Genomic DNA, 27,252 nt, shown 5'->3' with positions numbered 1-27,252 from the left:
CAGAACTGATTTCATCTCTGATAACACTGATTTAGAGCAGTTACAGTTACTGATGTCCAGTTTTGGTATAACACCCTAGTTGACCTCCCAGTGAGAATATAAAACAGTGATGGATAACTTAGTTCTGAAACAGACTATCATTCTTGAGAAAAATACATGTCCCACAATTGACGACTTATCTGAGCAAGATGGCCAAATAACAAAGTAAAGTATCCCTATAATCAGATTTAATGAAGAATTGAAATATAGAACTGCATAGAATCACAAACGCTGACTCAATCACACTATTAAGAGAGATTACCATATGAATAATGCAAAAAAGTATACAAATGGCACACATTTAAATGAGAAATTCAATTCTTTCCTACAAGAATTCTTACAACACATGTGGTTACAGATATTGTCATTTTTTTTAGTATCGATATCTGTACCTTATGCACAGTGGCCCAGTGCAACACCACTGCTGCCAGGGGAAACCCAGTCTTTGAGAAGCTCAGTTTGGGTCCAACCATTATTGATGGTGTGGAAGGCAATGAGTAGTGGGAAGTCACAGCTATGTGTGCCATGAGAAGTTTGATAATCTGTTAAATGCTGCAGTGTTTATGGATTGAGAACTATTGGTAATGAATCAGTAGCAAAGATCTCTAAAAGCAATGGTTACCTCAGAAAAGTAATAAGAAGCTGAAATAAGAGTGAACGTCAATATGTGTGCGTAGAGATGTTAGGACCCTGTACCGTGCCTTGTACTACAGGCAATAAACCTTTCAGTTCTATGAAGTCAGTGTCTCCTTTTGACTCCTTTTAATATCTATTAGAACTAACTGAGTATGAAGATTATGAATGGCAAGTGTAATGATTTTGATGGGGCGTGTACCTGTGGGCAGATGGTCCAGTTTTTAGTCTACAGGTGCATGTTCCTTGAGAGTATGAAGCCCATTCTAAGCTGTGCGACAAAACCATTGGTATAATTGCCATGGTTATACTAACACAGCTGGTTTTAGAGAGAAACTTTTCCATGACAGATACAAAAAGAAGGTTGGTTGGTTTTGGGGTTTGATGGGGGCTAAACATCGAGGTCATCAGCCCCTGTACCAGACAGACAGAATTGTAAAAGGCCTATACAGTAAAAGCATAACTTCTGCACCCAGAGGGAGGGAACACCAAGGGGTACAGAGCTAAAATAAACATCGCAGTAACACAAAATAGAGGACAATTAAAAGGAGCAGAGCAAATAGTTGACTAGAGTAAAACAGACTACAATAGGTGATGGATCAGGTAAAAGATCAACTACTCAACTACAAATGAAGAACCTCCAGCTGGAAAGCATTGAAGAGGTACCAACACAACTTGTTACCATAAAGGACACTATTTTGGTATCCATGTCACAATTAAAAGTCGCTGGAGTGGGTGTAGCCTGAGAAATCATGCAGGAGCACCCACACTAGAGCGAGTGATAAAACCCAGCTGCATGGATAAAACGTAAAACTGAGTCAGCTACAGAGGCATCGTCACCTAGAATTAAAGGAAGTGCAGCTGGTAAATTATAGGACTGCCGCAAGGGGGCTAAAAGGGGGCAGTCCATCAGAAGATGGACCACCGTCAGCCCTGCATCCAGCGACACTTGGGCGGGTTATCACGACGAAGGAGATAGCTGTGGGTCAACCGCATATGTCCAATTCGGAAATGACAGAGAACAACTGAGTCCGTACGCGTGCCCATCAAGGATGAGTTCCACGACTTGACCATGCGGAGCTTATTTGGTGTGTTCAAGACAGACCATTCGGAGCTCCAGACATCATGGACCTTGCAATGTAGGGCTGACTGGAGGTCTCTTTCCACTAGACCAAGCTCCAGAGGTGGCAAAGTGGTTGCCTGCTTGGCCAACCGATTGACACGTTCGTTTCCTGGAATGCCGATGTGGCCCAGGATCCACCAAGACAAAAACAGCATCTTGAATACCATGCACCAAAGGGTCCCGAGAAAAACAATGGTTGAGTGCTTGCAATCCACTCAGGGAGTTACTGCATATTACAAATGACTCCCCAGGTCAGGAGGAAAGGTGAGCGAGTGCACGATAAAGAGCAACCTGCTCTGCAATGAAAACACTGCTCCCACAAGGCAGGGAATGCTGCTCAACGTAGTTGCTGTGGATGAAAGCAAACCCAGTGCGACCATTGACCACAGAACCATCGGTGTAGACTACATCTGCATCGCAAAATGAGGCAAGAAGAGCCAGGAATTGTTGACGAAGACTGACAGGTGGAACGGAGGACTTGGAGTTACAGGACAAATCCAAGCAAAGCCACAAGCGAGGGAGGGACCAAGAAGGGGTAGAAGAAGAGTGCCGGAAGGATGGAGGAAGGGGTAAGGACTCGAGTGACGAGAGAAGGAAACAAACGCGGACCGCGATCGGGAGACCCAACCTAGGCCGCCGCAAAAAGAAGGAGTAGGCATCTTACAGTTGGTGGCATGCATGAAAGATCTTTTTGAATCCATCGTTATCTTCTGAGGAAAGAATGCTTAAAAAAAGAAAAGCAGCAGCACAGCAAGCAGCATTCAATGGCCAGAGAATAAACAGTAATCATCACAAATGCCTAGGCCACTAACAGTTTTTCAAAGGAAAGGAAAGGAACTAACCACAATTCAATGTACTTGGAAATAGGGCTAAAATAGGAAGGTTGTGAAGAAAAGTGTGTGTGATAAATGTAGTACATACTTTCAGTATTATCAGAAAGTGTGTCTTTTGTTGTTTAATGTTTTTGAAACAGAACTGTGCATTCCAGCATGACAATTTACAGGTTGAAGGAAGGCAACAACAAACCATCTCTACTAAGTTCTTCACTAGAATATTGGTGCAAAATTTCTGCATCTGCTGCCCAATACTCATTCCTCAAGTATGGGACTGCTTTTGAGGAATATAGAGGCTGATCATTACCACATTTTAACACAAGATCACTTGTGATACATTTCTTAATTTACAACTTTCTGTCATTATTACGGAAACTGATTTTCTTAAAATTTCTGTAGAGTATTTACTTAGTATTTGGAAGTCAAATAAAGTCAAGTTACAGTTGCTAACATGCTTGGATATTGCTAAACATTAATGATTTAGTTCATTTATCAAAAGTTCATTAATTGGTCACAATATTAAATTACTTCTCAATGCCAAAAGTGTTGCATTGTGAACTTTTAAATACATTTAAGAGAAACATTAAATTATTCACTGATTTTTTACTGAAACTCAGTTATGTTGAATGATATATGAAGACTCAGTTGTAAGCTACATTAAGGAACAGTTGATAAGAAACTGAGTTATTGTATGTAAAATAGAGAAGGTGATGTACCTTATTCATATTAGTTGACAGTTCTGTGATAAACAGAGAAATGTCAGCTGTACCTCTAATTTCAGATACTCACTAATGGGTACTTTGTCAGAACATGTGTGTTGTTCACTTTCTAATGCACATACACTCTACAAATCACTACATACATACATGATGGTACTTCCCATTTTACCAAGTCTTGTGGCATCTTTCAGTACTCACATAACTGACATACGAATACAAATTAAACAGGTATGACTCAGACTACAGGTGCAGGATATGCTTGTAACTGTGCAGATATTGAGGAAGAGTGCCATGTCACCATCTTTAGCACTTGCAAATGTTAACAATGCACCTAGTGTCTCCAGGAGACTGCACATTCAAATCTATATAGCGCAATTATATGGAGATGTTACAAGCTTTCAGGGTTGATGGAGAATGGTAAATGTATCAATTTGAGGTAAGGGACCCTGGTCAGGAAACAACCGAGTCGAAAGTTGTAACAAAAATCATTCTGATATCTCTTCCACCAGAATACTTGTACTGGTATGGTTGTTCCTAAGATTGTTAGGTAGTTGGCAGTATGAACCAAAACAAGGAGGTCATTAGAGATGGAGCACAAGCTCAGATTAGGGAGGAGTGGAACAGGAAAGCAGCAGTGCCCTTTTGAAGCACCAAAACAAGAAAAAAAATGTCCAATAATCCTCGGGCCCTAAAGTGTATACCTTAACAGCTATGAGCAACTGTTTATCTACACTACTGTGAAACAAATCTCTTCTACTGCACGAGTGCCCATATTTATTGAACATTTTTTTCTTGTTTTGGTCCATACCACATAATCCAGAAATATGGAAATCAGAGAGCTTGTAGTAGAACTGATGTGTTTTACAGTAATTAAGATGAACAAATGTCCATATCTCTTAAGGTATGCATGTTAGAGCTAATGTGTACTAGACATATTATTTATTTATTTATTTATTTATTTTGATCCACACTAACACCTCTGAAAGTTGTCGACAGTCAGCAAGAAAAGTACTGGTACAGGTATTCCACTGTCAGAGGTATCACAAAGATTTTTGCTTATAACAATCATTTTTGGACTAAGGCCCCTTATCTCAAATTGATGCAATTACCCTTCTCCACCATCGCTGAAAACTTGTAACACACAGAATCACCCTGTGTAATGGTACCCTGTCCCAAAGGGGTAATAATAATGCTTCAAACAACAACAACAACAACAATAATAATTGTTAGTACTGATTGCTTGTATTTCAAAAATAAAGAGAAAATCATCATTAATTTAAGTCCTAGTGGACATAGCTCAGATGAGATCTGAATAAGTCTACAAGCTGTTCACAGCTTAATCTCATGAAGATTCGTATAATGCAATTTCACAATGACAATACTGACCTCCTACCACCAGACACCCATGAATGGTCACACACTGAATGAAGCAGAGTGTGCAAAATTCCTTCAGGTGCAGCTGGACAGTAAGTTAAAATTGACTCAAAATATGGATAAACTAATCAGGAAGTTAAGTTCAGCATGTTAGACCCTTAGCAGCATTTCTCATTTTGTTAACTTAAAGGCAAGAGTAATGGCTTATTTTGCATATTCTCACTCCCTCTTAACTTGTGGAATCAACTTCCAGGATAGTGTACCTAAAGACCAAACGTCTTTGTTCAGCCAAAGGCCATAGTAAGAATATTGTGTAAAGTAGATAACTGAATATATCACAGAAGCCCATTTTAAGGACCATAAAATTCTTAGAATTCTTACACTCACTCTCAGATACATATACAACTTAATGGTTTTTCCTGCTAATAATAAAAAAACAGTTTCAGTTGAACTGTAATACATACTGTTACAATGCAAGGCTCAAAAATAATTTTCGTGTCGACTTTGGCTCCTTGTCTAGCGTTCAGACTGGAATTATGTATTCTAGTGGAAGATATTCAACAAACTCCTGTCTGACATAAAGCAAGAAATTCAAAATCCCTACCAATTCAAAATAAAATTAAAAACATACCATATTAGCCACTCTTTCTGCAAATTATTTGAGTGTCTATTTACAGGGATTGAAAAGGTCTGTTAGCTACGTGCCAGGTATTGATGTTTGTTATAAAGCTGTATGACAAGAAATAAAATACTGAGAACAGTATTTATAGATGTAAAAAATTATTTGAGAAATACCATTGTAGTAAGTAAATATGTAAATTACTGATTGATAAACAGCTTTATTCAAAGTAGCAGCTTTTTTACTAGTTTACTCACTTAACATTTGATGCAAAAGTATGACCATCATTAAGCAGTACAGTGATACTTTACAGTTAATATAGTATAAAGATTAAGTTTCTATGATGTCTCTGTCTCATGTTAATGTATATCTTGCCCTGTTCCATATTCCTGAAGTTTCTCCTTTTTGATAGGATAGATGAAACATGATGTCTGAATGAATGAATTAATTAATTAGTTAATTTGGATATCTGTTTCCACTAAGGTTTCCATGTTCAAAGTGAATATTATTGTGGATATCCATGGATATCTGTGCCTGCACAGACCTCTAGCTAAAGCTATACACTGTACAGAGTGAACTCAAATTTTAAGCACAAAGAAAAGCAAGTTTCAACATTATCAGGAATGAAACAAATGAACTTGGTAAGGCACATCATATTCAACTGTCTGAAAGCACACATACAAAAAATGGACCACTGGATGTAGATGCTATATGTCAGACTTATTTAAGGTGCATTTACACCTGTGTGCCTTGTAACTAGTTGCTGTGCGACTGTGCTTCCCCCACATGCAAGTAGAGGCATACATGTAGGTTGCACGTCTCTTCCTTAACATGTGCATGTGGAGTGATTCCAATCACAACTGTGCCTCTACTGCCATGTGAGACAAGCTACAGCTGCACAGTGACTAGCTGCAAGGCGCACAGGTGTAAAAGTACCTTTAGACAGTCTTTCCACTGCCAGACATTACTGTCACCAAAGAGATTACAAAATTCATGAACTTGCTGAAAATTAATTACTTTTCTGATTATGGCGTCACTTTAACCCAGTGCTAAAATATTGTGCCGACTAGGTAGTCCACTTTATAAAAGTGGAGATAACCAACTGAACTCTAGTTACAGGTTCATGTTGTTCCTTTTCATGGTCTCTAAAAAGTTTTTAGAAGGCTGCTTGCAACAGAATATTTGATCACCATTCTGAGAATAACATTTTCACAACAACAAAGTTTGGCTTTCATGAAGGCTTCCTCTAGCAATCATTGTGTTTGTAAGCTTTCCTGTCACACTAATTTTGTGCAAGGGTCAGAAATTAGTTTCAGACAACTTCGGCAGGGCAGCCTTCCCACTTTTTTTAATCAGAATATTTTCTATGACCAGCAATGTATTGTGTTGTACTCTAGCATTTTCCTTTCTTTTTGTGTCATTCAATTAATATAAAATGGACTGCATAAGTTATGTCCGCGTATAATAACTTTTCAGAAAGTTCGGTTGCATTGACTTTACCTACTTTATTAATACTGAGATTAATTAATTAATGTGTGTGCACACAACATTTTTATGTAGTTCTACTACATAAGTATTAAATAAAACTGTAATTTAGGTCATTGAGACTCATGAGAGCGCACAAACAAAGGCTTGTGGTTGCAATGAAGATTTATTGGCAAACATTATTCAATCTAATATTCTCAATAAATAGGCGGTATGAGCAACGAAAGCATGTGGCTTATATCAGGAGAGTCTGACTGTGATATTAATGTTATATTAACACCAAGGCTGTATACAGGGAGAATGAATAGTTGCAAAATGATGGAAAGATGTAAGATGATCTTCTGATGATAAAAACTTGGTAAAAAAACTGTCAGTTGATTGTCACCATAAGAAAATGTCATGCAAAGTGCGTAAAAATACAAAATGGCCCAATACAATTTGATCATCTCATCACTGAGAAGTTATTGGGATCATTCAAACCCATCAAATATCTATGGATACCCATCCAGAATGATTTAAGGTAGAATCACAACAGAAATATACCAGGTGGTTATGATTAAACTTTCCCTATTTAACACATTATAACATGGAAACTAATTACTGAATGATTTACCAAACTTGGTAGCATTAATGCCAAGGACATGGGGAAGAAAAATAATGGAGAATCAATTCAACTGAAACACTTTTAATGTGTTGCTATGGTACATCATACCATTACATACCAGTACCATTACTACTATGAAAGGGGCCCAATATGGCACCCATCAGTGTCTAGAAGAGTCTGAAAGTGTGGGATTGCATTCTGTACAACAGAACAAAGCATTTCCATTGGTATGCTGGCTACCTCTCTTGATATGCTGCATTTCGGATTAGCGTGTGAGTGAATGTTTCCCTGGTAAACCCTGTCCTCCAGGTAGCCCCACAACCAGAAATCACAGGGAGTGAGAGCAGGTGATCACGCCAGCCAAGCAGTTTCAAATGATCGGCTGATAACTTGATCATTTTCAAATGTGTTTCAGAGAACGGGGTCAATGTCACAAGCAATGTGTGGTGGGGACCCATCTTGCATGAAAACTGTTGAGTTCAATGCGCCTTTCTCCTGCAGAGTGGGTATGACATGCTGGAGAAGCATATCACAAAATCGTTGGTGAGTCACACTACACATCTGTAGTCCTTGAGTGCCAACCTGTTCAAAAAGAATGGGCCAATGATGAACATATCCATGAAGCCACACTATATGGTGACACGTTCAACATACAGAGGAACGTCATGCACAGTGACTGGAGGTGAACATCCCCATACTTGCCAATTCTGTGTGTTCACCTCACCAGTCAGGGGAAAATGAGCCTTGTCTGTCCATAGGATGGTCCACACAGTCAGACCTCATCAACTACAATCTTTGCAATAAAGTGGAGAGTGAAGTCAACACTTCCTTGTGCATCCTGAGGTGCAAGCTGCTATATGATTTGGATCTTGTATGGATACCATTTGAGAATGGTTAGAAGCACCTTCTGTACAGTGGACCATGGGATGTTCAACTGCCTTGACACAGCACATGCACTGCCTGATGATGGGGAATTGCATGCAGTACTGTCTGCCATAGCAACAGTAATCTCATCAACCACATGTGGTGCAACTGGTCATCACCCTCTTCCCGGAGTGATGCTCAGTTCTCCAATTGATTCAAACTACTTCATCATGCTCCGCACAGTAGGTGGAGAAAGAAGACCCTTCTGTAATCCTTTCAGCCAGTGATATTCTTGAAGTGCAGCTGCATCATTACTGTTGTTTTGATAGTAGAGCTTCACCAATAATGTCCTGCTGATTTTGTCCAAGCTCATGTTGACACATCAACAAGTGAGATGCGACTCGTCAGGTGTGTGAAACTATGAATCATGATGACTGATCATGGCACCTGGCCATAGTTGGAACTGGACAGTGGCAATGTGATGCATGGAAATCATGCACATCAGTGCTACCAAGTTTGGTACTCGTACAATAATTAATTCTGTGTTACAATGTGTTAAACAGGGAAAGTTTAATTATAACCACCCGGTAGTTTTGGAAAAAGCCAAACAAATTCAGTGGAAGAATTTTAATTATAATTACCTAATTTACTCACAATTATGGCCATTTACATAACATACACTGTTCCTTGACTACTGTTCATTAGTATTGAACTCTTATTAATGGAAGGGAAGAGATTACTTGGAATGGTCTAGCTGGAAGTGCTAAGGCCCTTGTCTTCCTCAAGCCTGTAAACAAAATCATCCTATAAGTTATGGAGGAGTGAAGGGGAGTCTGGGGTGTCTGAACAATTTAAAATTGATTCCAAACCATAGTATAAATGGCATTTTGTTAGCTACTCCAAATGGACATGTGTTTGTTGTAATCCACATTGCATGTTAGTTTTGTGAGATATATTGATATTGCAATGTTCATCTTTGGCAGACTAGTGTAAAAGGGGACACAAAATTAGCCGAGTGCAAAATCTACGCGTTTTGTACATTATTTACTTATCTTCATGTATACAAGCTGAGTCAACTTTCAATATTCCTCGTGCCTCCAATTAAAGTCACATGGGTCAAATAAAATCATTTTGAAAAGTTAGATCCAAAAATGTAACATAAATTTTAAGTGTGCTCATTTTATCAAACCTAATGTAGATGATCGCATGGATACTGTATCACCAATTTGTAGGCATAACCTGTGTTTTTCAGAAATGTGATACATTCAACTGTATAATGTCATCATTGTAAGCTTGTTTCATGAGTGTTTTGCATAACCTATTTCATAGTAAATCAGCATCTGTAATTTGCAGTTACTGCAAGTAAGTAATGTATATTGTCACATTATTTTTCTGTTGTAATTTGAGTGTGTATTCCCTGCATTTAATGTTACTGCAATTAATGTTACTGTCAAATTTGTTGCTGACAATAACCTGCAAAACATTTCAGAGAAACATTTACACTTGTTCCAAGTTTTTCTTCTCTCAATATATATCTCATTTTGGTTGTTAATCACTTTAGCTCTAAAAGGCTACTGGTAATACTTGTAGCATATCAGAATCATAAATTAGAAAAGAATCAGCAAGCTTAGTTTATAGCTGTCTGTTACTGTTGTGTAAAATATTGCATCAGACACAATACAGCCCCATTGTGTTTGCTGTTGTTAAGCAGCTAAAATCTTCCTGACTACTGTAAAGCGATCAAGAAGTGCTGCAAATGGATGTCTTGGGAGTGCTACCAAGAGTCATGTACCAGAGATATCAAAGGTACCTCAATTACTGAAGGATACTGTCTCTTCTGTGGGACATACAGGGTCCATCACTACTCTCATTCATTTCATTTCACTTTAAGTGACATGCCAATGGCAGAGCTAGGCACCCTGTATAGGTCAGACAAGGACTAGGGAGAACTTAAGATGTCACGTGTGTACACCTAACCAACAAGTCTGACTTGCTGTCTTTCACTAAAACCAAAACTGAGCCAGTGAGACTTTTGGGAAACCTGCTCCATCCTAAAGGAGTGCATAGTTTCATGGTGATATGTACTAATAAAGGCTTCTCGGGCTTCCAGCCATGTCACGTGGTTTAAAAATCGATGAGCTTTTGGCCGAGTACTCCTCAGCCATTGTCAAGTGGTGACTTGGATTTTAAACCATTTGGATTTTAAACCACTTGATGCGGCTGGAAGCCCAAGAAACCTTTATTACTGCTCTGTCCTGTGTCAAGAGGATGCAAACATTAATGGGTCTGTTAATTGTTGGGAGTTCAAATGTATGGTGTATAACGGTATCTGTTAGGGAAATGGCATCAAGGGATGGGATGGAGCACCAAGTGTACTGTGCGTATGCCTGGAGACCTCATTCAGCATGCTGAAGAGGCTATTATGACAGCCACTGATGGAACAATGTGCAACCATTAGCAGATTGTGGCACACTTTGGAACAAATGATGCCTGTAATCTGGGCTCCAAGATCATAACTGGACGACTCTAGTACCTTGTAGAGGAGATTGATAATGGCAGCCTGGTTCACGGAGTTTCAACGAAGCTCACGATCTGCAGCATTGTTCCCTAGTTCTGAGTCAGTGGAAGGCTTGGTCCAGGGACTGTAAAAGTTCTGTAATAAGCTACGCTGTGGTTTCCTAGACTTATGCTATATGTTGAGAACTGCAGGCTTCCACTAAATGTATTAAGTGTCCACTACATATGAAAGGCAGCTACCCAGATAGCTAATTTTTTGTGTGGGGCACACAAGTTTTTTTTAAGGTTAGGTGACTCTCCATCCAGTAGATAAAGAAACTTTGAAGTATAAGTGTAAGATCCAAAGAAACACCCCCCATAGGTGAGATGATCAAAATCCTAGTGGATAACTTTCAAAGAATTCACAACAAAGTGCCAGAGTTCAAAGCATTCCTAAAAATCAGTGAAACTCACATAATACTAGGTACAGAAATGTGGTTAAAACCTAAAGTGGACAGCAGTGAGATTTTTGGTGGAAATTTAAGTGTATACTGAAAAGATAGGGTAATAGGAAATGGAGGCAGTGTATTTGTTGCAGTAGACATCAAATCCACTGAGACAGAAATTGGAGCTGCATGTGAGATCCCTTGGGCAAGTCACAGTATCAAAGACAGGCATAAAATTACAATTGGCTCCTTCTATCAATGTCCAGACTCACCTCTCGATGTAACTGAAATCTTTAGACAAAACCTCAGCCTGCTTGTAAGTGCCCAGCTCCAACTGCAATTATTAGATGGGACTTTAATCATCCAACAATCAATTGGGATAATTATAGCTATGTTAGTGGTTAGCATGAAATGGTTGGTATGAAACATTACTAAATACCTTCTCTGAAAACTACCAACAGCAGACAGTTCAGAACACCAGCAGTGATGAAAGGGTATTAGATCTAATGTAAACAGATAGGCAAGGCATCTTTGAGGATGTCCATATCAAAACATAACTATGACCATGAGGTAGTTATAGCAAAGTTTAAAGTGCAACTGAAACAAATAGAAAGCTTTGGATGAGAAACACTGAACTTTTAGCTCAGAACAGGAGCATGTAGAGAAACTATGGCTCAAGTTGAAAAGAATAGCTTATCACACACAGGGTAGAAACATACTCAGTACAATTGTATATTGTAAGAGGTGCCCCCATGGTACACAGCTGCTATAAAGAAACTTCTAAAATAACAAACTATTGCATAACAAGTATAAAACAAAGCTATAGATAGAAAGATACTGAGTTAAACATGTTTGGTTCTCAAGAGTGCAATATGTAAATTCTTCAGTGACTACGATAGCAGAATATTGTTGAAATATCTTCCACAAAACCCAAAGAAGTTCCGATCATATGTAAAGGCTGCTAGTGGCACCAAAGTTTAGTGTCCAGTAACTCACAGATGGGACAGGAATTGAAATTAAGAGTAGGAACACAAAAACAGAAATGGTTAATAAATTTTTCAAATGTCCCTTTAAAAAAATTCAGTAATGTTGCCCCAAAATAATTCCCATAATACGGAGAAGGTAATTGAAACAGATACGTAGGTGACATTGAGAAGCAGCTGAAATCATTGAAACAGAACAAACAACAGGGCCTGATCGAATCACTAGCAGGTCCTATACCAAAATTGTGGCAGAGTTAGCCCCTCTGTTAGCCATAATCTATCACACACCCCATGAACAAAACATGGTGCCGAGTGATTGGAAGAAAGTATGGGCCTCTTCTGTCTATAAGATGAATAGAAGAAGTGATCCACAATTCTATCATCCTATATCTGTGACAGACATTTGTTGTAGAATCTTAGAACATATTCTGAGCCCAAATACAGTGAGGTGTCTAGAATAGAATGACCTCCTCCTTGCCACCTACCACAGATTTCAAAAACACTAATCATGTGAAACCCATCTCTCACATTTCTCACATGACGTACTGAAAGCCAAAGATCAAGACAGGCAGGCAGATGCAGTATTTCTCAATTTCTGAAAAGATTTGACTCTACCACACCTATAATTATTATGAAAAGTACAGTTATACAGGGTATCATTTGAAATTTGTGACTGGTTTGAGGGTATTTTGGTAGAGAAGATGCAGAAAATTATCTTGGATAGAGACCCACTGATTGATGAAGTAACTTCAGGTGTGCCCGGGGGAGGTGTGCTGAGTCCCTTGCTGTTCATGTCTTATTAATGACATTGCAGACAATATTAATTGTAATCTCAGACTTTTTGCAGGTGGTGCACATATCTACACTACTGGCCATTAAAATTGCTACATCACGAAGATGTGTGCTACAGACAGGAAATTTAACCGACAGGAAGAAGATGCTGTGATATGCAAATGATTAGCTTTTCAGAGCATTCACACAAGGTTGGTGACAGTGGCGACACCTACAACATGCTGACATGAGGAAAGTTTCCATCCGATTTCTCATACACAAACAGCAGTTCACCGGCGTTGCCTGGTGAAACGTTGTTGTGATGCCACATGTAAGGAGGAGAAATGCGTACCATCACGTTTCTGACTTTGATAAAGGTCGGACTGTAGCCTATCGCGATTGCAGTTTATCGTATTGTGACATTGCTGCTCTCATTGGTTGAGATCCAATGACTGTTAGCAGAATATGGAATTGGTGGGTTCAGGAGGGTAATACGGAATGCCATGTTGGATCCCAATGGCCTCGTATCACTAGCAGTTGAGATGACAGGCATCTTATCCGCGTGGCTGTAATGGATCGTTCAGCCACGTCTCGATCCCTGAGTCAACAGATGGGGACATTTGCAAGACAACAACCATCTGCACGAACAGTTCGACGACGTTTGCAGCAGCATGGACTATCAGCTCAGAGACCATGGTTGTGGTTACCCTTGAAGCTGCATCGCAGACAGGGGCGCCTGCGATGGTGTACTCAATGATGAACCTGGGTGCACAAATGGCAAAACGTCAGTTTTTTGGATGAATCCAGGTTCTGTTTACAGCATCATGATGGTCGCATCCGTGTTTGGTGAAATCGCGATGAATGCACATTGGAAGCGTGTATTCGTCATCGCCATACTGGCGTATCACCCGGCTTGATGGTATAGGGTACCATTGGTTACACGTCTCTGTAACTTCTTGTTCACATTGATCATTGATGGCACTTTGAACAGTGGATGTTACATTCCAGATGTGTTACAACCCGTGGCTCTACCTTTCATTCGATCCTTGTGAAACCCAACATTTCAGCAGGATAATGCACAACCTCATGTTGCAGGTCCTGTACAGGCCTTTCTGGATACAGAAAATGTTTGACTGGTGCCCTGGCCAGCACATTCTCCAGATCTCTCACCAATTTAAAACGTCTGGTCAATGGTGGCCGAGTAACTCACTCATCAAAATACACCAGTCACTACTCTTGAACTGTGGTATTGTGTTGAAGCTGCATGGGCAGCTGTACCTGTACACGCTATCCAAGCTCTGTTTGACTCAATGCCCAGGCGTATCAAGGCCGTTATTACAGCCAGAGGTGGTTGTTCTGGGTACTGATTTCTCAGTATCTATGCACCCAAATTGCATGAAAATGTAATCACATATCTCTTCTAGTATAATATATTTGTCCAATGGATACCCATTTATCATCTGCATTTCTTCTTGGTGTAGCAATTTTAATGGCCAGTAGTGTATAATGAGGTACAGTCTGAAAGAAGCTGCACAAATATTCAGTCAAATCTTGATAAGATACCAAAGTGGTGCAAAGACTGCCACCTTGCTTTAAAGGTTTCAAAATTTAAGAAACTTCACTTCATAAAATGTTTATGTGTATAATGTAAGTGACCCACAACTGGAATTGATCAAATCGTACAAATACCTGAGTGTAACACTTCGCAGGGACATGAAATGGAACAACCACACAGGCTCAGTTGTGGGTATAACAAGTAGTAGAATTCAGTTTGTTGGCAGAATACTAGGGAAATGGAATCACTCTACAAAGGAGATTGCTTACAAATCACTGAAGCAACCCATTCCAGAATATTGATCTTGTGTGTGGGACCACATATTCAGAGAAGGACAGCATAAATGGCCACAGGGTTAATTTGAACCACGGGAGAGTGTCACAGAGATTTTGAAAGAATTGAAATGGCAGACTTTCTAACAGATGGAAACTATCCTGAGAAAGTTTGGTTACAAGATTTCAAGAACCGGCTTTAGGTGGTGACTAAGAATCTGATACAAACCCCTAACTATCAGTCCTGACTGTGGGAAAAAGATTAGTTTAATTACAGCATGCACAGAGGAATTCTTCGCACACTCCATACATGAATGGGACATACCATCTTGTTTGCAGAGTATGGATGTAGATGTAGACAAAAGATACGGTTACATTAACAGCCAGAATAATATACAAAGATCAGCTGGCAGAAAACATACACCAAGCCACATTACATAATAATATACTATATTTATGTACATGCAAACAATTAAGTTATGTATTATGTGATGTTTAGTGCACCACTACTATCTAATTGTACTCTTTACAAATATAGAGGTAAAATAATAGTTTTACACTTGTCCAAATATTTCATCAGCAAAAGGTATTGTTCTTTATGTTTACCAATATCAGATCCTTGCCATCCTCTCTCAAAAACGCTAATGCTTATCTATAGTCTAAATACAAAGATCTATTTACAGTACACATATATTATAAAATATCATTTAGACACATTGGAGACTAGACTGCATTGGCAATGCATAACATGTATGACTCACCATATGGTCATCCTTGATGCATGGCCCTGGAACAGGATCTGCTACAGCATGCTGGACATCACAGATCAGCACAGCAATCAACACCACAGCCACAAGCAAATAGTATGGCAGAAAAACAGCTTTCCTTCTAGCAGTGGTCATTTTGTATTCTGAAACAAGATGCAATTTTAAATGACACACACATTTGTGGTTATGCAGAAACATAAAGGGCATCAAATTCTTTTCTTGTAACCTTCCAGTGCTATTAATGCACACCTGATTGTCTGTAAGTCACAATATAAATGAAAATTTTCAGGAACATGAAGTAGGTTAATGGAATATATTAGTATAGACATAATTTGAAACTCCCTGACAGATTGGAAGTGTGTTCAAGTCTTGAACTCAAAAACTGACCATTAATTTCCATAGACAATGCTCATAGCAACTCTCCTACAAGGGCACAACTCAAAACATTGCTCAGAGCTTCTGTTTACCAGTTGTAGGACTTTTCTAGGGCAGATTATTTGAAATGGCTTAGCTGCAGGGTAATAATAGCTATAGTTGTGAGTCAAAGGTAATGTAGATCTGAAAACACCCATGTCTTATCTTCCTTAGATATAAAACAAACAAACATGTAATACTGATAAAAAATTAAAAGGTGCATGGAATATCAGTAGATGTGGTATGCTTATGATCACTACTGGAATATGCACACGCTAGTAGTACTGTTAGACCATTTACAGACAAGCATTTAGAATGTTGGTAAGGTTATGCAGACTTAACAGTGTTGACTTCAATAATTTTGTGCTTTTGGTACTGACTGAGAACACTTAAACAGCTGTTGACATTCTGTTTTGAATAGCTTCACACAGCAAAATTCCAAATTATGGTTGAAGGTCACAGTACATCAGTACTGATGATTTGATCCTAGATGAAATATCTCTCAATTTTGAACATGGCCGATAATGTAGCAACCGTGCACCTGTGCAACCGAAGAGCTGTATTTTCAAGTAATATTATGAAATATCTTTTGTAATTTGGATGTAAATGTGACAGTAAATGATTTAGTGTATGAAAATGTAAGAATGGAAGAAATATCAATAGTCATGGGGTTAAAGAAAACCAAGATGATCTGTCTGTTGGCAAAATAAAATGATCATATGGCTTTATTAGCTGGCAGATTCCTGTCTGGACCAGGTGCAAGTCCTTTTATTAGCTGCTGCTTTGGTGTGTTGGGCGGGATCCAATGAAGATGAGATGAGATGGAGAGAGAGCGAGAGGGGGAGAGAGAGAGAGAGAGAGAGAGAGAGAGAGAGAGAGAGAGAGAGACCAGCTGCTGATGGGAAATCAATGTCTGAGCTAGTACAGAGCTCCCTTAGAAAATACCTGGTAAATAGTATCCTTTGAACCAAGTGGACTCAGTGATGCCATCTGTGATTTAGGCTTTCCAGAAAATGGTCATATGGTCATGGTAAAGATGATAATGTAGTAGTTCTTGGCTGCAGCTAACCTCAACTATGCAACTGAGTATGATATCAGGCATAACACTGGGAATGCTTGTTACACTAATGTGAAGACTGCTTCACTATTTGAGCGATATAAAAAGCCTTGGATGGAGAAATGTGTCAAATGTGTAAATGCAGAACTCCAAAAGTGTGCCAGGAGTTGTGGAGTGACCACATGGATGTGACAGTTCATTTTCCCTCACATGGTATGGTATGTATACATCTTAATGATTCCAGTAAGGGGTCATATGGTCATGGTAAAATTCTAGAAACATTCCAGTAAGGGGTCATATGGTCATGGTAAAATTACATGGCTAATTTCTAGAAACATTCAGTGTAACCAGAGCACTTTCTGTCAAATCTCCATGATTTCCAACATTTTCACTGGGACTTTTTAGGTTAAATGTTTCAGAAAGACAGGGCTATTGCTGTATAACTTATAACAAATAGAAATAAAAAGAAAATGACAACGTGAACTGTGCAAACAGTGACAATCAAACTGCATTCAGACTTCTCTGCGAAAACATAAGAAGCCTATTAAATAAGAAGAATAAGATCTCTTGTCACTAAATATGATTGAAAATTCAAATATATTTCTTCAGATGTGCTGTGCATAACAGAACGTCCTTTGGTAGTCACAGAAATCTAGCAGATGCACTTCGATGCAACTTGTTACCACATCATTGTATACACAATACAAGGGAAGAGAGAGTAGCTATATCTATAAAAGTGGAATAAATCCCCATGCTACAGACCAAATGAGTTCTGCATTTAAGTGTCATATGTCAGGAATAGACTTGGAACCACACAGGACAGTGTACAGGCACCATTATGAGAACTTTTTTTTGGTGGCAACCAATGCATCAAACAACAGCAATTGAAAAATGTTCCCATTTGACATCTGATACTTTGATGTTTTAAAGGTAATGCAGAATAAACCTCTAGATTTTGTTGAAAGTATTGAGGAAACACCTATGGAAATCAGTGATATGGTACAGAAAGGCTTAGAAAAAACACAATTTGGTTGTGAATTGCGTGTCTTCTTACTCTGCAGACAACACCAATGTGAACTTTGGAGAAACATAATTCTTATATCAGTTGCTGAGAAATAAAAACCCTAACTTGCTAAAAGTTAATTGTTCTAATCATGTCATACATAACAAAATTAGGTTTGCAACTTACAGATTAGATACTGATCTTGTAAATGTAGTGTTGAAGATATATAATCATTTCTCAGTCTCAGTCAAAGGAAGAGAAGAATCAAAATAAATTTCTGAATTTGTGAATTATGAGAGGACTGATATTTCGAGGAATTTTCCAACTAGGTCGGCTCTCATTAACACCAGCCATTTCTAGACTGCTTCAGAACTGTAAACAATCAAACGTTACAAGGGTGTGCTGACAAGTAATGCCCCCAGATTTTTCATTCTGTTCTCAATACTGGTTTCAGTATAATGTGTTATTGATATTACTCAATTTTCCCATTTTGCTGATACAAATTGCAGCCCTCAGCTTCTCAAGGGTTCAAGTTGCAGATTGTAGCATGCAATAAGGCAGTGTATAATATAAAAATGTTGGTGCATGCAAAACAGTGTTGTAATCAAGTTTCTAATGACAGAAAACCTGCTTCAATTGAAACCCACAGAAGAATGGAAGCTGCATACAGTGACAATGGCAGAACACACAGAAGCACTGCAACATCTGCACCAATCCAGTGCCTTTGGTTCATTGTCATCTATCATCTATCATCTATCATCATCATCATCATCATCATCATCATCATCATCCATACAGATCTGATTTTCATCTGTTTCAAAAACTTAAAGAACAGCTTTGAGGACTTCACTTTGACAATGCTGAAGTGGTAAAAGCAGAGGTGAGGTTGTGGCTTTGTCAACAAAATCAAACATTCTACAGTGACAGTATCAACGAACTGGTCTCTCATTGGGAGATGTGTTCATTGCCAGGGTGACTAAGTTGAGAAATAAATAATAAACATGAATAATAAAAATTTAGAGTGTTAGTAATGTTTGGTTTATTTAAAAAGCTGTAAGGGTTACTTCATAAAGTTCAGAGGCATTACCTTTCAACATGCCTTCATACTTCATTAGCATTCCTTACTGTCAGCCAATTACTAATATTTTCGAGAAAGATGACTCACAGGTGGTTTGTTATCTGAAATCTACTTTAATTTCTTAAGTAACATTGGGAGTCAGCTGGAAATAGTGGCTAAAACACTGGAAAGGTCCGACCTAAGTGTACTAGAGATGTACAAACAAATGATACTTCTTATTTTTAAAATCCAGAAGAGAAGAAAAGACAACAGAACACTTCCAAAATGTACCATCTATGAATTTGTAGAAAAAAGGTAACTCAAGACTTTAGCAGCTTTTATATAAATATGTTTCAGTATCTACAACAAAAGGTATGAAATGACAGATGACAGTCCCTATGCATCCCTTGCAGCTTTCTCTCTACAGGAAAGGACTGAGTTCAAAAATTCTGGAAAGGCTGTACAACTGTTTCACCTAACAAAGTATCTGCATAGATGACCTATACGAGGCGTTCAGTGGTCATTGAGATTATCTTAGCAACAGTGTGAACAAAGATAGTGACAACATTGCAGACTGGCTTAAATTCTTTTCTTCACTATCTGTACTAGAAGGTGTATCAAATATTTCCAAGGTGTTAGGGTTTTTGTTCAAAATCCCTGGCCCAGTGGCTTTATGGAGTGAATCTTTTCTTTCATGGAGAGTAAGTGGTGTGAGACAAGAAATAGATGTTCAACAGATTTAATGAAGGCAGAATTCCAGGAACACATGAACTATGAAGACATGCTCTGTTCAGAAATTTTTAAATTTGCGATGCACGATATTCAATTACTAAAAGGTGCCCAAAGTTTACAGAAATACAACTGATATATGAGCTCCTTGCCAGGCTTTGTAGGTCCAAGGGATGTCTACCAGCTGCCATGTCATCCTCTACCTTACAGCATGATATGGATGTGGTATGGACGGGGATACTGCCAGTGCACCGCTCTCCAAGCCATTTTACAGACTTTCCAGACTTTGGAGTCACTACTAGTTGGCAAGCTGGCATAACAAGACTGAGTGCACTCTGTTATAGTCCTCCCACTAAGGAAAAATCTGGAAGTCAAATCCAGGTCCCCTGCATGGCAGCTGTCTACACTGACCACTTTCCTGGAAAGATGGACATTTGACTGAGTAGTGCTGGAAAATAATCAGTAGGTACTTTTTGTGTTCTTTAAATGTGTACTTCTACATTATTAATATATTGTGGACTCTTGTTAAATATATGGAAGGGCTATGTAATTTTTTGTGTGGTACAACACATTTGTGTATTTTTGTTTAACATTGTTATAAACTAATTACAAATCATCACTCCCTTTTTTATTTTATGGAATATGGCAACCCTAACCGTGAGTGATCACTCCACAACAGACCTGCTGCCTAGCCTGAACACATGAGGGAATAAAAAGCATTAATATTATTGCCAGCAGAGCTTACAGCTTTCTTGATAGTTGCAGTACTCCAATAAGCCATGTATCTGAGGCTGAGAGAAAGGTGTCTGGCAGTGTAGAACCAAATCATAGCAGTGCAAAGATGTTCCATTTCCTGTAACGACAGCAGCATTGAAATTCAATTATCAACAAATGGTCAAGGTGCACTACACGTAAATACTCTGCTCCTGGTTGGAAAATGATTTTCCTCACACATTTTACTGGAGGGGAACTGATAGCCAGTATAGTCACATGGAAGTGATAAGAATGTTCTAAATGTAACATAGCACATGTAATAAAATACCAAAAAGTAGTGTCATATGACTACAATATGAATGATTAGATTAGATGTACTTTTTGTTCCAATGAACCCATCATGAGGAGATACTCCTGGATGTAGAACACGTCAGAAAAACAAGTAGCCCTAGACACTATAAACATTTATGAAGAAAAATAAATATGCTTATATTAATATGCTAATGGTCCTCATGGATGTGGAATATTTCAAAAAAATCTTTAACATACCGTATATTCATAGTGTTGTAGATTTAGAGAAAGGTTGTGATAATGTTGACTGGAATACACTGCCTGAAATCCAGAAAGTAGCAGGGGTAAAATACTAAGAGCAAAATGTTATCTACAACTTACCAGATATCAAACTGCAGTTATAAGAGTCGAAGAACGTGGAAGGAAAACAATAGAGAAGTGAGTGAGACAAGATTGTATCCTTTTATCCATGTTATTCAATCTGCACATTGAGAAGCAGTAAAGGAAATCAAACTGATATTTGGGAAGGAAATTAATGTTCAGAGAGAAGAATAAAGCTATGAGGTTGGCTGATGATACTGAAATTCTGTTGGAGGCCACAAATGGGTTTGAAGACTAGTTAAATGGAGCAGTTAGTGTTTTGACATGAGACTATAAGATAAATATCAACAAAAGTGCAACCAGGGTGATAATGTTCTGTCAAACGACATTATATGATACTGAGGGAATTAGATGAATAAATATGCACTAAAAATAATTGATGGTGTTTGCTATTTGACAACTGTCAGTGGCCTAAGTGGAGAGGATACAAAATGTAGACTAGCAATATCAAGAAGAGTATTCTGTAAAAAGAAGTCTATTTTAACAATTAATGCACCTTTAAATGATAGGATACCTCTGAGAAAATATTTTTGTAGATTGTAGCCATGTATGTAAGTGAAACATGGATGATAAGCAGTACTCACAAGAAGAGAATAGAAGCAGTTTACACGTGGTGACATAGCATAAAGCTGAAGACTAGACATATAGATGAGATAACTAATGAAGAATTACTGAACTGAACTGGGGAAAAAACGGCAATTCCTGATCGAAGCAATAATTCAGTTGATAGGGCATATCCTGCGATGTCTAGGAATAAGAGGTTCATCCATACATGAAACGGCTATTCACACCTGCACCAGTGCACACTACTGAAAGTACATTTTACATAAGCACAACACCAAACAGCTTCTTAAAGTAATATTTATTTAACTAATTAGACAAACTTCTTACAATGTCTCAAAAAGTGAAATAATATCTAATACTGTACTACAAGGCAAAATAAGAATGAATCGATAATTTCGAAGAAGTACCTGCACAAGTTTATGTATTCATAAGAACATGTAAGCTACTAATGAAAGATATTTGCTTAGTCATCTACATCCTTATCTTTCCTGAATGAGTTATTTTTTCGTTCTCGTTTGTGCAAAATGATCCATTACTTAAAATAAATCAATATTTTATGCTCTTTTATTTTCTACATAACTTATACATCTACATCCACACACACATATACTGTGCGAGTTATTAAAGCCTGTTCCTCTTGCTTCCATTCGCGGCTGGAGCGTGTGAATGATTGCTTCTGTGCCTTTGTGCATACGGCGTATTGTTTCGGGTTCCGTCTATGACCATTCGTGCATTATTTCGCCATTCCTGAAGCCTCGTAAAATGCCAGTACTTTAAAAAAATTAGTTTGGAAGAAGAAAGCTCAACTTCTGGAGCAGCCTTGTGTTCTGCTCCGTACATCAGCAATTTTTAAAATAAATTTCAAATCAGCATTGGCTGCACTGGAAACAGAACGGAAATGTGATGAGGAGATGCGGAAATAAGGTTATAATGGTACGTATACGCCAAAATGTGCTTACTCCCTTAGAACTAGGTGTTTAGTTGCGAATAATAATTGTCAGTCATTAGAAAGGAAGATGTTACATTAGGTCCAGTTACGGACTCTGTCAACCCATCGCCTTCACCAAAGCTAGTGGAAGTGCTTCTGTATTGTTTTAATTCTTTTGTCAGACGATTTACACTCAATATCTCTTCTTTCACAGATGTTGGAAGCTTAACGTAGTTTGTCGCGTGGTCCTTCGATGCTAGCTACTTCAATCAGTAACCGAGACATACGACGCATTGGTAAGATGATTGACCCGAATTCGGAGAGACTGCGATTCGAAGCCTCCGTTCGCCCATCGGGGTTTTCTATTATTTCCCTCCAAACTGCTTAAGGCAAACGCCGGGACAGTTCCTTTCAAAAGGATGCGGCCGATTTCTTTACCCATCTCTCCCTACCCAAGTTTGCGCTCTGTCTATAATGACCTCCTAGTGGACAAGAAGTTAAATACTAATCTTCAATCTTTTGTTTCACACGGTGCGGTTCCTACTAAGCTGCATTGTGTATATATTCAGACTGCAAAATATTAGGTGGTGTTAATTCTTTCTAGTGGTTTATATTGAATATGAAAAGGTTAAGATATCTTTGAAATAATCATGGAACAAGTTTTTAAATCCCGTTACCGTATCATACTCTGACCAAAAAATTTGTAGAGCTTCTCACCCGTTCCGAAATAAAGAATGTTCCTTGATTAGCTTCTATAGCACCTCTAAGGGCTACGTTTAAATTTTTAAGCTCTTTTGTTCACCATTGTATACGGCATTCATGACGGATGCTCCGTCGTAGCCTTACTGAAACATTTGCTCACATCTAGCACACTTACGTTCCACATATTCAATTAATTGATGGTCGTATTCTAATGCAGACGAATGTTTGACTTGCGAAAAGGAATAAACGATCCTCATATCCTTAGGACTCAATGATTTCCGGAACAATCTGTCATTATTTTAATTGACACACCGATAAGCTTCTCTTGACTGATACTAATTTTTCCAATTTTCTTTCGCAGTTTGTTTTTTCCTCAGTATTCCCCCACCCCCCCCCCCACCCCCCCACCCCTCTCTCTCCCTCTCACTCTCTCTCTCTTTTTTAATTTCAGAGGCACCGTATCTTCTGCGTCATTCCCCGCTGTTCCTAGCCTGTTTACATCAGTCTATTACCACTCGATGGTTTCATTAAGTGTGCGGTTACTATTTTCCGCATATCTTCTTATGTTAGAGGATACACACAACATATCGCTACGTTACGCACTTCCCAACAATACAAGGGCTCCCCGCGGCCCACGCCGTTGCGTAGCACCAGTTTCAGATGTGACGACTGACGAGCAACATGAATGTATCTTTCTACGGTCAGTAATATTGTAAGAATATCGTGAAATGCAGTAAATGAAAGTCTGGAGCAACGATAGGTGTCAAAAGGTAAGGCACCAACAAACATTTCGAATTCGTGGCACCCCGCCCCAGGCATCAATACGACTGCATTTTTCTGCGGACGCATAACTAATTCTCACAGGCAAGTGTATTTAATGAACTGCAGTTATATACAGAGTAATTTAATTCACCATGACTGTTTATGAAGGTTTGTCTATGGCAGTTTGTGCTACGAAGTATGAATTCTATAAATCGCGTAATTACACGAAAATCGGGATGCCGCAAATTAGACTTGCTCCTACGAAATTGTAAGTGATCTATGTGTCCACTCGTACAGGTTTGTTCGACAAGTCGAAAGCACCACTGTGATGTACTGAAGGGTATACTTGCCATGCACGTATCATAAGAAATAATACATTTTATAAGAATGTGTGATTATTGAAGATGAACTAGCGGACAAACAGGGCATTTCCCGGATATTCGTTCTGCCAGTTTTCTATTAAGAACGAGAACAAAAAAAAAAAAAAAAAAAAAAAATGAACTGTGTTTGTAGTGTAATGCACAGTTTCTGTACCCTGAGCGCAGCTGCTTCGCGAATCTACAACACGATTTTGTAAACGTCTCTATGACAACGCATCTTCGTAGTTTATATCGTCTCCTCCCACAGCTGTTTGCGCTTTGCAGTTGAAAGCTGTCAAAAGCGATGCCATGTGTCAGGTATTTCCTTAAGTTGACTCAACTGTGGGAGTGTAAAGAATAAATGTATTAAAATTTCATGCATGATGCGGGATTGTTTCACGCATCTCAATGTTTATGAAGTCAAATCTCTTGAACTATGTTTGAGCTGTGTGTTTTACAATGATTTATTTGTGTAGGAACATTCAGCGGCATATGTGAATACCATCTGCAAAATGTTGCTAGTAGAGTTAGTAGCAAAGAAGCACTAAATTTAACGACATCCACGTTGCGGCAATTTTACACGTGTCTCATTATTTATGACGTAATGTCGCCTTAACTATGATAGGCAGATGGTTTTTACCGCGACAGCGATTATTGGCTAACAGGAAGGGATATATATACCGAGTTTGGTTGAAATCTATTCAGTGATTTAGCAGGAGACGTGGAAACACACACACACACACACACACACACACACACATTAATAAACGTATTGATTTCGCATATTAAACTGCATTTCTGTCAGAAAATCTAATTTCCCTTTTAACTCATAGTCATCTTTTGAACGGAATGACACGCAATTTGAAACTGTTGTCTCAGTTTATGTGTAATTAGTTCATTTTTGTACCACTGCAGTTCGTATACTCAGTCCCATTACTGTGCGACCATGTTTTCTTGGCTTCTCATCTCCCTGGTACTGAATCGGTAGACGTCGCTGGAATTCATGTGCTAGTATGTTCATCCTTTTTGCCAACATTGCCGATCGAACGTTACCTGCGCAACGTGCAAGACACTTTAGTAGTCATTGTTTAATTCTGTTTCGTTTCAGTGATATGTAATTTGTAGCAGTATCGTTTGTACATGACCTCTTACGATGTTGTCTATCCTATGAGCAGACAAGTATTGATTGTACAGTCTAAGAAGATTCTCGGAGCGGTGGCTAACGGAAATACTTGTAACAAGAAAAGTCGAAACAGTATACATCATTTCGGACGGATATTCCTTTGTTTCTGGTCGCTACCAATTAGCTTCCAATATTGTGTGCGAAGAATATCTTGACTGAATGTATCAACAAACTAAAGCCATTTCAAATTCGGTTACATGCTGGGTGCTCGGAAATTCCCGTTACAAACTGCTAGGACTTGTAGAGCGGAATGAGTACATAATATTTTGATTAGGAAACGTCATCCAACGACGCTACAGAGCGTCAGAGTTATAGGGGCCAGCACCCGTAAATATACAGGGTGTTACAAAAAGGTACGACCAAACTTTCAGGAAACATTCCTCACACACAAATAAAGAAAAGATGTTACGTGGACATGTGTCCGGAAACGCTTAATTTCCATGTTAGGGCTCATTTTAGTTTCGTCAGTATGTACTGTACTTCCTCGATTCACCGCCAGTTGGCCCAATTGAAGGAAGATAATTTTGACTTCGGTGCTTGTGTTGACATGCGACTCATTGCTCTACAGTACTAGCATAAAGTACATCAGTACGTAGCATCAACAGGTTAGTGTTCATCACGAACGTGGTTTTGCCGTCAGTGCAATGTTTACAAATGCGGATTTGGCAGATGCCCATTTGATGTACGGGGCAATAGCCGTGGCGCGGTACGTTTGTATCGAGACAGATTTCCAGAACGAAGGTGTCCCGACAGGAAGACGTTCGAAGCAATTGATCGGCGTCTTAGGGAGCACGGAACATTCCAGCCTGTGACTCGCGACTGGGGAAGACCTAGGTCCTAGAACGACGAGGACACCTGCAATGGACGAGGCAATTCTTCGTGAAGTTGACGATAACCCTAATGTCAGCGTCAGAGAAGTTGCTGCTGTACAAGATAACGTTGACCACGTCACTGTATGTTACACTTCTGCGAATGGTTCATCCAACAATGTGTCAATCCTAATTTCAGTGCAAATGTTCTCTTTACGGATGAGGCTTTATTCCAACGTGATGAAATTGTAAATTTTCACAATCAACATGTGTAGGCTGACGAGAATCCGCACGCAATTGTGCAAACACGTCATCAACATAGATTTTCTGTGAACGTTTGGGCAGGCATTGTTGGTGATGTCTTGATTGGGCCACATGTTCTTCCACCTACGCTCAGTGGAGGACGTTATCATGATTTCATACGGGATACTCTACCTGTGCTGCTAGAACATGTGCCTTTACAAGTACGACACAACATGTGGTTCATGCACGATGGAGCTCCTGCACATTTCAGTCGAAGTGTTCGTACGCTTCTCAACAGCAGATTCAGTGACCGATGGATTAGTAGAGGCGGACCAATTCCATGGCCTCCACGCTCTCCTGACCTCAACCCTCTTGACTTTCATTCATGGGGGCATTTGAAAGCTCTTGTCTACGCAACCCCGGTACCAAATGTAGAGACTCTTCGTGCTCGGCCGGCCGGAGTGGCCGAGCGG

The 27,252-nt window shown here is 39.0% G+C and overlaps 1 protein-coding gene across 1 annotated transcript in view; it reads right to left on the bottom strand.

Moving 5' to 3' along the window:
• The window catches only part of LOC124615328 (dickkopf-related protein 3-like), a 170,205-nt gene that overhangs the window by 86,326 nt on the left and 56,627 nt on the right, over nt 1-27,252 (bottom strand). The window contains exon 2 of the mRNA XM_047143127.1: nt 15,578-15,726. Within this exon, the coding sequence (XP_046999083.1) occupies nt 15,578-15,718 (141 nt within the window). The 5' untranslated portion in view covers nt 15,719-15,726. The remainder of the gene's footprint in view (nt 1-15,577; nt 15,727-27,252) is intronic.

The sequence above is a fragment of the Schistocerca americana genome, chromosome 5 (genome assembly GCF_021461395.2).
Source record: "Schistocerca americana isolate TAMUIC-IGC-003095 chromosome 5, iqSchAmer2.1, whole genome shotgun sequence".
NCBI classification, from domain to species: Eukaryota; Metazoa; Arthropoda; class Insecta; order Orthoptera; family Acrididae; genus Schistocerca; species Schistocerca americana.
The sequence above is the reverse complement of the archived record's forward strand: the minus strand, read 5'-3'. Positions and strand labels throughout refer to the sequence as shown.